This window comes from Panulirus ornatus, chromosome 42, assembly GCF_036320965.1.
Source record: "Panulirus ornatus isolate Po-2019 chromosome 42, ASM3632096v1, whole genome shotgun sequence".
Classification (NCBI taxonomy): Eukaryota; Metazoa; Arthropoda; class Malacostraca; order Decapoda; family Palinuridae; genus Panulirus; species Panulirus ornatus.
This window is the reverse complement of record NC_092265.1, coordinates 5,597,508-5,611,425: the sequence shown is the minus strand read 5'-3', so window position 1 is coordinate 5,611,425 and position 13,918 is coordinate 5,597,508. Positions and strand designations below refer to the sequence as shown.

At 37.7% G+C, this 13,918-nt stretch overlaps 1 protein-coding gene across 5 annotated transcripts in view; it reads left to right on the top strand.

Moving 5' to 3' along the window:
- The window catches only part of LOC139761864 (uncharacterized), a 52,425-nt gene extending 41,463 nt beyond the window's left edge, over positions 1–10,962 (top strand). For all 5 annotated transcript variants that reach the window (XM_071686433.1, XM_071686430.1, XM_071686432.1 and 2 more), the window contains exons 6-11: positions 2,680–2,813; positions 3,494–3,634; positions 4,716–4,877; positions 6,747–6,894; positions 7,670–8,029; positions 8,676–10,962. In XM_071686433.1, the coding sequence (XP_071542534.1) occupies positions 2,680–2,813; positions 3,494–3,634; positions 4,716–4,877; positions 6,747–6,894; positions 7,670–8,029; positions 8,676–9,463 (1,733 nt within the window). In that variant the 3' untranslated portion in view covers positions 9,464–10,962. The remainder of the gene's footprint in view (positions 1–2,679; positions 2,814–3,493; positions 3,635–4,715; positions 4,878–6,746; positions 6,895–7,669; positions 8,030–8,675) is intronic.
- Positions 10,963–13,918: the final 2,956 nt, after the last annotated feature.

The following is a 13,918-nucleotide window of genomic DNA, read 5'->3' as shown; positions in this document are numbered from 1 at the left end:
AGAGAGAGAGAGAGAGAGAGATGTAACTGTACGCTTCATGCGTGAGGTAACACTTCATTTGAAAAGTCACATTTGATTAGGCTGTAGCATTGGGAGTACAGTCTCATCAAAGAACATCTCACAACAAAGGAGTCCTCATATCCCTGCTACTGGAATTAGTACAGCTGTGGGCAACAGGAGCCTATGAAAAGAAATCCTATGAGCACTAGAGCTCTTTCTTAGAAAGAGGTCCTGGGAAAATTATAGATAGATAAATTAATGAATTCATATACATAACTAGATCTTTTTTCTTTATTCATAATTTTTTGGTTATTTCCCACATCACTGAGGTAGATTCAGGAAAGATGAAATGAAAACCTAATATGCACACATCATTCTATAAGTATCATATGTTATGCACTGAATTTACAGCCCCCTATTCAAAAACAGGCCCCACAGACTTTTCCATGGTTTCCCCAAGTTGCTTCATATGTCTTGGTTCAGTCCACTGATAACGCATCAATCCCTGTAAACCACACCACTAACTCTATCCCACGCACCCTCTTCACCCTCCTGTATGTTTCACCCAAAGACACAACAGCCAGGTTCCTTTGCTCATGCATACTACCTTTCTCTTCCTTCTCTTCTTGGTCATATCCAAATGCACTCAGACACCCCAGCTTGAGCCTTTGAGGAGGATGAAGACTCCTCACTTGATTTCATCTGATCTAACTTTAAGAAACTGAAATAAATGAAGGGGAGGATTTCTAGCCCCCCATCCCTGCCCCTCTCAGTCACCTTGTACAAAACATAGGGAAAACTTGGGAAGTATGCTTTCACCCCTATGTTACTCCAAAAGTCCAATATCTTCCTGCTTCTGGTTCAAGTACAGCCTTGAAGATGCAGGAGCTGCATAAAATGAATCCTGGGGTTGTAGGTGATAATAACAAACAAGCAACTCTACACTACATGCCATCACACTAGGATGATTGACTTACTTGAGCAGAATGTCTGCATCTTTTAACTCCAGACAGACATGAATCCAACCTGCACCCTCCTATCACCTTGAATAGACAACTGCTCCAAGTCAACAAAATTCCAAAATTCTGGGTAAGAGAAGCATCCCACAATCATCAACATAAAAGTAGCCAACAAACTAAATTCCCTCAAGACACTTACCTGTAAGATGTATTACTGGGTGTAACTAAGGACAGGATTCCTGGGATAGGGCAAGCATGGCTGCATTCAGTCCTGAGTCCATCTGGCTATTCATCCATCAGTCAGGGCTGGTTGATAAAAATATATATTGCATAAATGAAATGGGTATGATTAGGGCATTAAGTAGTGCATGCTATCTCAGCTAACATAAAAAAAGGTTCAAGATTTGGACAAGAAAAGAATCCATTTAGTATCCTTTTCAAACAATGCATTGACTCCACCATGTCTCACCAGACCTGTTATCCACCATATTAAAAGCAAATTTAATGAAAATGCCAACCACACAAAACAGAACTCACTGACTGCCTAGCAACCACCAACCACAAATATTCAATACCTACACATTAGAGAGAGAGAGAGAGAGAGAGAGAGAGAGAGAGAGAGAGAGAGAGAGAGAGAGTATATGTTCATCTAACTATATATTTCTACCAATGATGCCCATTGCCTTTGGGAACTCCTTCAAGGAGTCTCCTTAAGTGGTGAACTCCAAAGCTGCTTCTTAGCCTTTAGGGCCTAATCTTTTACAGGCAGAGGGCAACTCTAGGACAATGTTTCCAGAGGTTTCTACCTTATGTTCCAACTGATTACTTCTACTGAATGTTCCAACCTACTACTTGTAACTAATGCTTCCACATAATGTTCCTACATACTATTTGTTCATAATGTTTCTACCTAATGCTCCAGTCTAATGTTCTTACGTACTTACTCTATCTGTTACTCCTACCATTTTGCAAAAAGGCAGGGCTAATATATAGTGCTCAACACAGGAAAATCTAGAGTTACAAAGAATGAGTTGTGCGAGTTAAGTCTTGTCAAGTGTTGTGTTACATGATGAGATTGTATGTTTGTAGACAGAATGCCAGCAGTTCATGTTTGGGTGAGGCAGAAAGCAAAGGCAGCTTCTTGGGTATATATAGTAACATATTATGATAATTTGTACAGTATAGAAATGTAACTACCACTCTTTTTTTGAGTATAATCACCTGATTTTACTGCATGAGAAGCAAGTTCTACATTCATTGGGCCCCATCTCTAAAACTTTCTTAACTAATCATGTTACTTTTTAAATTTATGTAGTGTCTATAATCATTCTTTTTCACCAAGCTTACTCTGTTAATCTGCCTTTTTGTTATTATAAAAGGATATCACACCTTTGCTAATGTGATACATGCTTAGGTTCTTGCTATGACCTTTCATCAATCTTGCTTTGCTGATTTCATAGAGACTACTTTTGTTTCCAGTGTTTGGATTATCTTGTGCATGTAATCAAATATTTCTTAAGTATGTGTCAAAATGCTTTTGGAGGTAAAAAGTAACTTACTGGATATCAGGAAATAAATAGTTTTCCTCTGTTTACCCATATTTATTATTCTCTTGTTCTATAAAGAAGATTAACCAAATATTTTGATGGTAGCATATACCAATTACAACAAAACATATAAAGTATTCCATTGTATAACACCTTCAATCCTTTCAAAACAGGCTTAGAAGTAGATGTGGCAGGCTTAACAGCAGAAATGAGCAAGGCAAAGCAAGAAGAATTTGATGCTCAAGAAGAGCTAGTAGAAGTTCGGAAACAGCTGGATGATGCAAACCAACAGACTGAGCACTTGCAGGTAAGCTTTTATGTAAAGGAATTAGCAACATCAGGATAAAACTAGGGAAGGTATTAATATAGAATGAAGGAGGGAATACAAAGAGAAACAAATGGTTGTCTTTTGTAGCACCAGGGAAACAGACAAAAAAGCCACATTTGTTCACACTTAGTCTAGCTGTCACGTGTTATGCACCGAAACCACAGCCCCCTATCCACATCCAGGTCCCACAGACCTTACCATGATTTACCCCAGATGTTTCACATGCCCTGGTTCAGTCCATTGATAGCACATTGACCCTGGTATACCACATTCCAATTCTCTCTATTTCTTGCATGCCTCTCACCCTCCTGTACATTCAAGACCCGATCACTCAAAATCTTTTACCCCATCCTTCCATCTCCAATTGGGTCTCCTGCTTCTCCTTGTTCTCTCCACCTCTGACACATATATCCTCTTTGTCAGTCATTCCTCACTCATTCTCTCCATGTTCTAAACAGATATATTTTGCAAATTTTTTACATTTGGGTAATTATACAAGTCTGACAAAAGCATTAAAGTCCCTTAGTTACTCTTGCCTTTTCTTGTGAAGATTAGCATCTTTACAAAAGTATATGTGTATGTACAGAAGCTGTCAAGACAGTTTTATAATTCATGCTGAGGTAGCATGTACAAAATATACAGCTTAAAATTACTTTCAGAGAAGGATATCAGAACTTGAAGCAGTTGAGCGAAGGATGGGACGTGTGTCAGTCTTAGTTCTAGATGAAGTAGAAGCTCTTCAAGCTCAGCTACGTTCAGAGGCTGCTCGGGCCAACACAGCTGCTACAGAAGCAGCAAAGGTAAGACTTAACCTTTCATTGATGAACTTCCTGTCAAAGTTGTCAGGACCAAGCAAATACTGCTCCTTCATACATCTCATGTTATTCTTCACTTTCCTCATCAACTGATGTGATTCATATGTGTTTCTCCGTATAACTTAAGTCATTCAACAATCTATCTTTATTTTTTGCATGGTCACTGTGTACAGACAAGCTCCAGGTGGATGACCTTGCAATTATAATGGTGGCCGTAAGGACACTCTTAGGACATTTTCTGCACTATTCTCTTGATGGAAGAGACCTCTATGGGCTTTCGTAGATAAGTTGACTAGATATTCAAACACAAGCAGGAAAAGTTAGCACATCAGTTGATGTCAGCTGCTATTTCCAAAGAGAACATTGGTTGATGTCAGGTGCTGTTTAAGAGTTAACTTCATATTTTTCCCGATTTTCAAAGCACAGTCCAACTTCTGGGGTTTTCACTTAAGATTGTTGGATGGGGAGAGAGCTATTGCATTCACTGGATGTGGAAAGTCATTCTCCCCCAAGCAACTTCTCATTTCTAACATCAGATCCATTGCCCTGAGAAAATGCTTTTCAAAAATCAATAAATAGATGGCACATTGATATTAAATAATAACAAAATAGTTGTTTACAGTGCAATCTGGTGAAACAGATTGTATAGAAGACTGGAGTTGCAACACAGAGTGCAAAACTTTATAAATGAGAGAGAGGGGAGCTATGATACTCTGAAGGAAGCATATGATAAAGTGTAAGACAATGTACTAATGAAGAGAGTGATAGTTGATACAGATAAAGATTAAGGACAATATCTAGGGAAAGAGTAAGGTGATAATGTTTATGTATATGATTACATGTGGTGACATGTCAACATCATAATATGAAACAGGATCTGCATCAGTTGCCCTTTTGCATTATAAGAGATTTCATACAAAGAATAAACAGAAAGTTACATTAATATATGAAAATATGAGGTAGGAGCATAAATAAAGGAAATGGTTAGGAAAGATTTTACTTGAGTTCATTATAAAAAATACAAGATGCATATATTTAAAATATAATGTGTTTGTCCTTTTAACAGGCCCGTAGTGAGCAGGCTGCACTAGCTCGTCAGAGTGCCGTTGCATTAGCAGATGTAATGGGGGATGAGAGGCTACGTATGGCCCTGGAGGAAGTGCATAGCCTAACCCAGCAGCTTCACACACAAGAAGAGGAACATAAACAAGCCATGCATAAACTGAAGGTAGTTTTCTTTTCCTGTGGTTGGCATGGGACGGTCTATAGACCTTTATTTGCTTGAACTTAAGAAATTTTCCCTAATTATTGTCAAATTACTGTTACATGTATGATTAATGTGGTACAGTTGATAATGCTCTTTGACTTGAGAACTTAAGAAGTTGGGGTTTATACTCACTTCTTAGGAGAGCTGGTAGGATCATACTTGCTATTTGTTCGTTGTTAATCCCCATCAGGTCACTTCTTTGACCTTGCTAACATCTTTTTCAAGGGGTTTCCTCCTAAATTCATAGAGAATTGCACTATTACAAGACTAAATAACTGAAGTAACTGCTGTAAATGTTCCAAGTTTTTTAAGGGCACATTAATATTCAGTTTTCTAATCAAAGCTAGCTTTGAATAAATGGTTGGACAAATGGACATATAGCGAGATGAGTGGATAGATAAATGGATGAACAGACCTATATGTGAATGGTTTGATGGACAGATAGAATGACAGACAGAGTGCAAGAATAATGGAAGAATTGGGTGATTAGAACCACTGCCTATGTGTAAAGTTTTAAATTCTGAAAATAGCTTCACAAGATTTCTTTATGAATGAGGTTGAGTAGTGAAATCAGGTATGTATAATTTATGATCATTAAAAAAGGAAAATAAACATGTAAAAATGCACCAAGCTATGTAGAATACAAAATCATAGTTTGAAGTAAAGATGAGCAACTTTTCATTACTTTATTAGCCATAAACTTTTCAAAACTCAATGTCACCATCCTCTTCACACTCATGTCATTTTCTCTTTTCTGAAAACTTCTACAAGTCTTCGCCCATGCCTCCATCAGGTAATGATCAGACATCCCACCAGTTGCCCCTCTCAGCAGTGTCACATCCAAGAGTCTCTCTTTTGCATGTTTATCAGTTAATTAGTATTCATTTCAGTAATGCCCAGTGACCATCTCTCTTACTGACCCATGTATACCTGTGTATGTCCTCCTTTTTAAACCAGGTACTCCCAGTCACTGACCTTTTTCTCAGCACACAATTCCACAAGCTTTCATTATTTTCGTTCACCTTACTGTATACTCCATGCCTCCCAGTTATACCTTCATCTGCCACATCACACACTTTTGCATTTAAATCACTCATCACTAATATGCAGTCTCTTGCATCAAAGCTGCACCCAAAACACTCACCTCTCTTCATCTTTCCTCTCATGGCCAGATGCATAAGCACTTATAATCACCCATCTCTTGTAATCCATTTTCATTTCTACCCACATCAGTCTGGAGCTTACTTCCTTATACTCATCCACACATTCCCACAATTCCCACTTCAACAGTAATGCTACAGTTCCTTGGCTCTCATCCTCACACTAACCCCTGACTTTACCCCCATGGCATTTTCTAAACATTTTTCTCCCTTATCCTTGAGCTTTATGTCAGTCATAGCAAAACCATACAGGCTCCTTCCTCAAGCATACTACTTATCTGTCCTTTCTCTTCATCTTGCGTATATCCAACACATTCAGACACCCCAAGCCTTTGAAGAGGATGAACGCTCCTCACTTAATAATAATTTCTATTATAGTTTTTTCTTTTTGCTCTTATCCCACTTGCCTCAGTTTGCTTAATTTAACTTTTATGCTAACTCCCTCACTATAACTGTATCAGTTACATTATTTTCAGCTTTGTCTATGCCTACCCTCCTGTGTATTGTAGTTCCTATTCCCAGTTACCATTCACAACCTTTCTCTATACATTATTTTTAGTGAAAACACTGAATAGCAATTATGAATTACACCTCAGCTGTATCAAGACTTTGATATAAAACGTATTACTTAATACTTCAGTTCAATTTTAACAGCATTATCGCAACACAGGCTGAATTACTGTCTTATGAGTCTGGTGAAAAAGCTGCTGAGGTTGAACTCCTGAGAGAGCGTATATTGTTGTTGGAGGAAGAGGGAAAAGGTCATGAACTTAAAGCAAATGAGGCAGACACTGAAATTGAAGATCTTCGTAGAAAAGGTTAGTATAAACATCCAAATAATTATGATTTAATGACAAGTATTTGTGCAAATAAGGTTTAATTTTTTAGAATGTATCCCATCACTTAACATTATTTATACATGAAAGTCGTGGTATTGGAGAAGGGAAAATTTCTTCATTTACTACTAATTTCTATGGCCACAGATGCTGACAGCCCCATTTATTAATCTTACAGAAGTTTTCAGCCACAGGACTGTCATACATAGATTGTCATTAAATCTTATGTTAGAGCTTCTCTTTATATCTTATTGTAGTTTTATCTTCCTTTTATGGTTACTTTTCTCCAAAATTATGCTTACTGAATAGGTCTTCATTTTTCTTATATATTCATACTGTTTAAGCATTTGGCATATGCAACTTTTATGTATATGCAAATCAAATTAAAATTCATCTATATGTAAGGTTTTTGGGGCCTGGTTGTGAATAGGAGGCTGTGGTTTTGGTATTGGAGAAATTTTAGTCAGTAACGTTATTGTAAACAGATAAATTGGTTTTTTTTAAAGAAAGCTGATGTATAATTTTATATAATTAATTGAAGTTTTTACATGTATATTGTTCATGCTATAAAATGCCGAATATCCATTAGGTTCTGGCACTTTTTCATTCCCAAAAATCATTTAATCCTTAACTCTCTTAAGTTTGATTTTTAGAAGACAAGTAGAATTATGTATTAGCTTTTAACAGTGCACTCAAATATGAAGTAGGTAGCTCTTTCTGATATTACTTTTTGCTATAACTAGTCTTGTCTTTGTAGTTGAAGAACAACGAGAGCAACTAAAGTCACTACAAGAGAGTTCCAATGCTCCCACTCAAAGCAAATTACCATGGGTGTCAGAGCCTTCATCACGCAGCAGGACTTGTGTTGCACTTGAGTTTCATCCACGGGGACCTACTCCCTCCCCACCACCTGTCTCTGCTCCTCCACCACCACCACCACCACCACCACCACCTCCACCACCACCACCTCCCCCTCCTCCTCCACCACCCCTTCCTCTTGCAGGTCCTGCTCCTCCTCCACCTCCACCTCCACCTCCAGCCAACCCTGTGACCACATTAGCTACTCTGATTGGTGCTTCCAAACAAAACAAGAAAGTTAAGGAAGGAGATAGTTCAGGTAAGTTCCTCATAAGTATGCTGGGATCTTCGATGAGAGTTTCTTATTGTTGATACATAGTATGAGAGTCACTTGGTTCCTTAATGGAATAATGCAGGGTAGAGTTGTAAGTATGGAAGTGAAGAAAGGACTAAGGGACAGTATAGTACTCCTGAAATTGGACATGGAATGATCAAAGAGGTCAAGAATCCAGGCTGTGAAAATGACTATTTGAAAGGAGCATGTGGTATGACTAGATGAAATTAATAAAGAAATGAAGGGGTGTATGAGAGATATGGCATGGCAGAAAAAACAAAGTGAATGAATTGTGGAACAGTAGAGTGGATGAAACATATTACTTTGAGATGGTTTGGGTGTATGGAAAGAATGTAAGATGGGAAGTTTAAAAAGAAAAATGTATAACAGAACAATTCAAGGGGTTGGTGTGAGAGAAAGACCACCTGTGACATGGGAAAATAGAGTGGAAGAGTACTGGAGGGAGAAAAATGATGAAAAAATGCATGGAATGGTGTATGCAAGGGAGACATGTAAGGACAGGGATAATTAGAGACTTTTTCCCAGCCACCCCCTTGATGGGAGTTCCCAGAGGGAATGGGCATCAGGGATATAGATGGATAAATTGATACAAGTATTGTACAATCCACAGATTCTGGGAGTAAAGGAGGGCGTGGTATGGATGATCTCATCAATCAGATTAAGCAAGGAGGAGTAAAGCTTAAGTCAACAAAACCCTTTACCTCTGGATGTCTTAACAAGAAGACAGATCCTGAGGTGAAAGAGAAGCCAGTTGATGCTGTACAAGAGATGAAGAGCATTCTAGCTACTATGAAGCGTGCACGCCATGGCAGACTCAAACCATCAGCAATCTCTCAGGAGTCAAAATCCCGTATTACTAAGGGAAAAAAGGATAAGAGAGATTCCATATCATCTGATAAAACAATCAGTGTTAAGGAAACAAGACAGTCTGTTGGTGGAGACCCCGACAATGCAGTGGCTGAGGGCTCTCCAACCCTACAAACTAAGGAAAACTCTCCTGTAACAGATACAAATTCTGTGGAAGAATCCATGATTTCCAAAAATGAAAACATTAACTCATTTGAACATAACAGAACAGAGGAAGATACCACAAGTGCCAACAACACCATGAAAACAAAAATAAATGCAATCAAGGACATCACATCAATCAGAAACACTACAACAACAAGGGATACCACCACATCTGAGGACATCACAACTTCCAATGCATCTTACACTCTAAAGCTAATTAGTGCCTCTGATGGTGAAAATGAATGTTCTAGCCGTGAGACAAGTCCACCTGTAAGTGGCAGAATTGAAAAATCTGAGGAACGGGAAAATTGCCGACCATCTCCAGCCAGAGCCATATCATCAACAACCATATTTTTGAGGAACAGCAGAAGTCCATCCCAAGAATAATTATATGATTAGCCTAATCTTATCTAGTCTTCAGGTTAAACTACAAAGAGAGTTTAAAAATCATTCAGATATCACATGTGAAGCTAAGCATGTTTCATAATAATTATCCTGGTCATTTTAAATTTTGTTAATGTGGCTGACATAGTTTTGTTTATATCTTATTGACTCTTGAAATATTATTGACACCATGATGCATGTATTTTCATCATTTGCATATGATCGTGAATTTGATCTTAATTGAAATACATTATTAAATCTATATTAATTCACTAAGCACTTACTTACTCTTGTGTTTGATTTTATATTTATTTATCTTTTTAGTCTTACAAGGTCATTCACATTTATATACTGGTTAAATACTTATATAGTATTACCAATAACCAATGAAACAAAACCTAGTTTCTGATAATACAACTAAATTCAAATTGTGTGAAGCCAATTCAGATATAAAAACTACATTCTTTGATATCAACATTCTTTCACATCAGGATCCCCTTTCTAGGGGCTCCTGCAGCTTCAAGGCTGCACTACAATCAGAAGCAGGGAAAGGATGGACTCCTTTGGAGTGAGAAGCTTTTTGATAAGATTTTTCTCCAATGATACAATCTTGCTAAGGGTTACTTTTCACTTATGGCATAACCACAAGCAGGTGGAGTCTGGTAGTGCCTTGTGTTGTTGTTAATTACTATATTCAAACTGTTTGGAAGAAAGCCTAAAATTCACTCATTAAAATTTTAACACATATGTATGAAAAATCATGCCTCCCATGTTGAGGAGTGAAGTTGGTTAGGACCTTTATAAAAGAAAAAAATACAGTATAATCTGGTATCCATTAAGAACATCAGCACAAAATCTGTTCGTTAACCATGATCAGACCTCATGTTTTAAAGTATTACAGCTGTTAAACATTTATAATAAAATGGTTTAGTAAATTTAAATCTTGATATTCTTTTTGTTTCATCCATGTGTCACTGGGCAGTGGAAAAATTTTGCTCAATAGGCAGGATCTGTGTACTGAAGTCTGCTTACACTTGTAGAAAATCTGGACGTTTCCCCCCTTTTTTTAATACTACCTCTTAATCCAGTTTAGTACTATAGTACTGAATTCATCTGTAGTATGCAGGTTTTATTAGGATACTGTAAGAGTTATGAGTCATGTGGACTTTAAAAGTTCCCCCTGTATTTACTTGACTGATGATTGTGCCTTGTAAATCTGCATTTCTTCCAGTACAATTACTGACACCTTCTGTGAAGGTGGAATACATTGTAGTCTACCCAGGCACTGGCTGTACCATGTACTGTACAGCGGATTGGATTGATCCGAACATTGTTACATAAAAAATAGTGCATTATTCAAATACCTCTGCAACTAACTTTTTGTTCAGCTACCAGACATACTAGCAAGAGATCCAAGCTTGTAAAGTAGGTAGATTTCAATAATTTATGAAATTTGTCACCTGTAAATGTTGTCAGAGAATAAATTTATTCTATGTTTTGAATATGCTGTTTTTGTGAAAATCTTTCTAAGAGCAGAGATACCACACTCCTGTTGAATCCCAATATCAGTAATATTTAACATTTTAATGGATATTGCATGGATGTTCAAGGTCTATCCATCCTGTTATGTATAGTTCTCTTTTATAAAACTTCCCATTATGTGTATTCTGAAAGATGAAGTTTAAAACTCTAGGTATATACTCATTCCACTTTAGATTCGCATCATGAATATTTTCTGTTTTTTGACAATAAAATGTTACATGCTTCTTTTACTTTTCAGTCCAGTAAAGAAAAGATACGTGAAACCTTTTCATCTATGAAGAAATAATTTCATTCTAAGAATGATCTCAATTTCAAAACTATAACCTGTAAAACTAAGAAATTTGAACATCATTAATTTTCTATATTGTATATTCAGTAAATAATAAAATCAGCAATTAAGAGATCAATAGTTTAAAACGAAAGGTACACCAAAATGTATCACAATGGAGGAGTGTTTGATATTCACATTCTTCCCCCTCCATCCTCTACTGACACTGCTACACTTCTTTGTTAATCATCATTATGATGCTCTTTACAAAGTACCACTTCTCTCAATCACTGCCAGCTTTTCATCATAATGCCTTCTTTGCATTTTCTACGGTAAATGGCAAATTTGATGACATTATACTCATCTAGGCAACTGGGGAGGATGGAGTGGCAGTTGACTTTCTCAAGATGGGGAAACAGTGTTGATTGGTATTCCATACATTCTTGTCAAGAAGCCACACCTTGTATTGATGAAATGCTATACTTTCAAATATGCTCTTCTTTGCCATCCCAGATAGTGACTTCTCATATTACTTAATGATCCCAAGACTCACCCTATGACTCACTTCAACTTCCATGGTTAATTCACTGTCATATCCACTCCCAGATGTATAAAACACTTTTCTTTCTCCAGGTCTTCTCTAATCAAACTCAAAACCCAACTAGCCTCTCTTTGCACTACTTAACCTCATAACACTGCTTTTATTCAAGTTACTTTCAATTTTATCCTTTCACATAATTCCCCAAACTCAAAAACTACCTTCTGCAGTTTCTCACTTGAAATTGCCTGCAATTCCCCAAACTCAAAAACTACCTTCTGCAGTTTCTCACTTGAAACTACCTGCAGTAGTGTCTTACCAAAAGGCCCACCCCCCTCCCAATCCCAAAAGAATGGTGATTGACCTGTTTCTACAACCTTCACATTCGTTTACTTCATCACCCCATGCATAAACAGATTATGCAGCCATGATGAAATCACATATACCCCTGCCAGTGACCCAACTTTATCAGGAACCATTCGCCCTTGTTTCTACTTACTACCACACACCTTCCAGTCTTGATGAAAACTTCACTCCAAATAGCTTTCCTCTTTCACAATATATTCATAACAACTTTCATAGCGCAACACTATCAGCCCTAACATATTCCTTCCCTAGACCAATAAATGCCACATATAGATCCTTCTGTATTCCTACCCAGTCTGATGCTCTGTGCATGCCACAAGTCTCTTAATCACACTTGAATACAACTGACCAGGTACAATCAACAAACTTATACTTCCTTAATTCAAAGTCACTTTTTTTCCATCTTGCCTTTATATGATCGCATGCTACAGGCATTTTGCCAATCCTCAGGTACCTCAGCACAGTCCATACATTCAGTGAAAATCCTAACTGACCAATCAACATCTTTTTAAGAAATTCAACTGCAATCCCATACACTTCAGTCTCATTTTATCCTACACAAGTTTTTCACTACCCATCTCTTTCACCAAACCACTTGCATAACTCTCACTTCACATAATTCCTGACCTAGATATGTCACATTTGACACCCTACTATGAAACTCATTCACACATTCAACAGTCGTTCAAAGTACTCACTCCACCTCTTCACCCAATCTCTGCCTGCTACCACTTCTCATTTGCCCCATTACAGGTGTTCCCATTTGTTTTCTCTCACTATCAACCTCCTACCAAAAACATTATCTTATTCTCCATAAAGTCTGCTCTCCAGCTCTCATTTGCTCTCTGCTTGAGCCCCTGCACCTTCCTCTTGGCCTCCTACAACTCTGTCTTGAACATCTCAATCACTCACAACTTTTCTATAACACCCAAACATTTCTCTTTTCTATTTCAATCACAACTGAACTTCATCATTCCACCACTCACTACCCTCTTTCATGTCCACCTTCTAGCTGCATGCTACACACTTCACTCAAACATGTGAGCACAGCTTTTCTAAATACTTTCTATTCCTCACCCACTCCCTTAGCTTCATTTACTCTCACCTTTTGCCCATCTACGCTCAATCTCACCTCTTTTACAAGCTCACCCACTTTCACCACTCTTTTCCCACCTGTTTAATTTCTTTTCTGAAAGCCTCTAGAAACCTTCACCTTAGCCTCCACCAGGTATTCATCAGCTGCCACTCTCAGCATATTCACATCCAAGATTTTCTCCTTTGCACACCTAGCAATTAGTACATAATCCAAGATCACTTACTTACCATCTACCCTATCTTTTTAAAATTTATCTGGTGTTTCCAATTGTCAGCCGTTTTTCAGCACAAACCTCAACAAGCTGTGAAATTAGTAATTTCACTCACATCACAGACTCCATGCCCTCTAGTCATACCCTCAACTACCACATTACCCAATCTTGCATTCAAATCACCCTAAACTATTACCCTATCTCTCATCCCAAACTGCTGCTACACTCACTCAGTTCCTTCCAAAACATTTTCCTCTCCTCCTCCCATTCTTACTTTCAGGTGCATATTCTTGCTCTGATTAGAGTGCAGCCTTAATTATAAGTGTTTTGGGCCATCAGCAGACTCTGTCTGCAAGAAGTAACATCACATCAGTGAAGTCACTCTGGTAGGCTATTTCATCATCAATGCAACCTGAAAACTGTGGGAACCCCTTAAA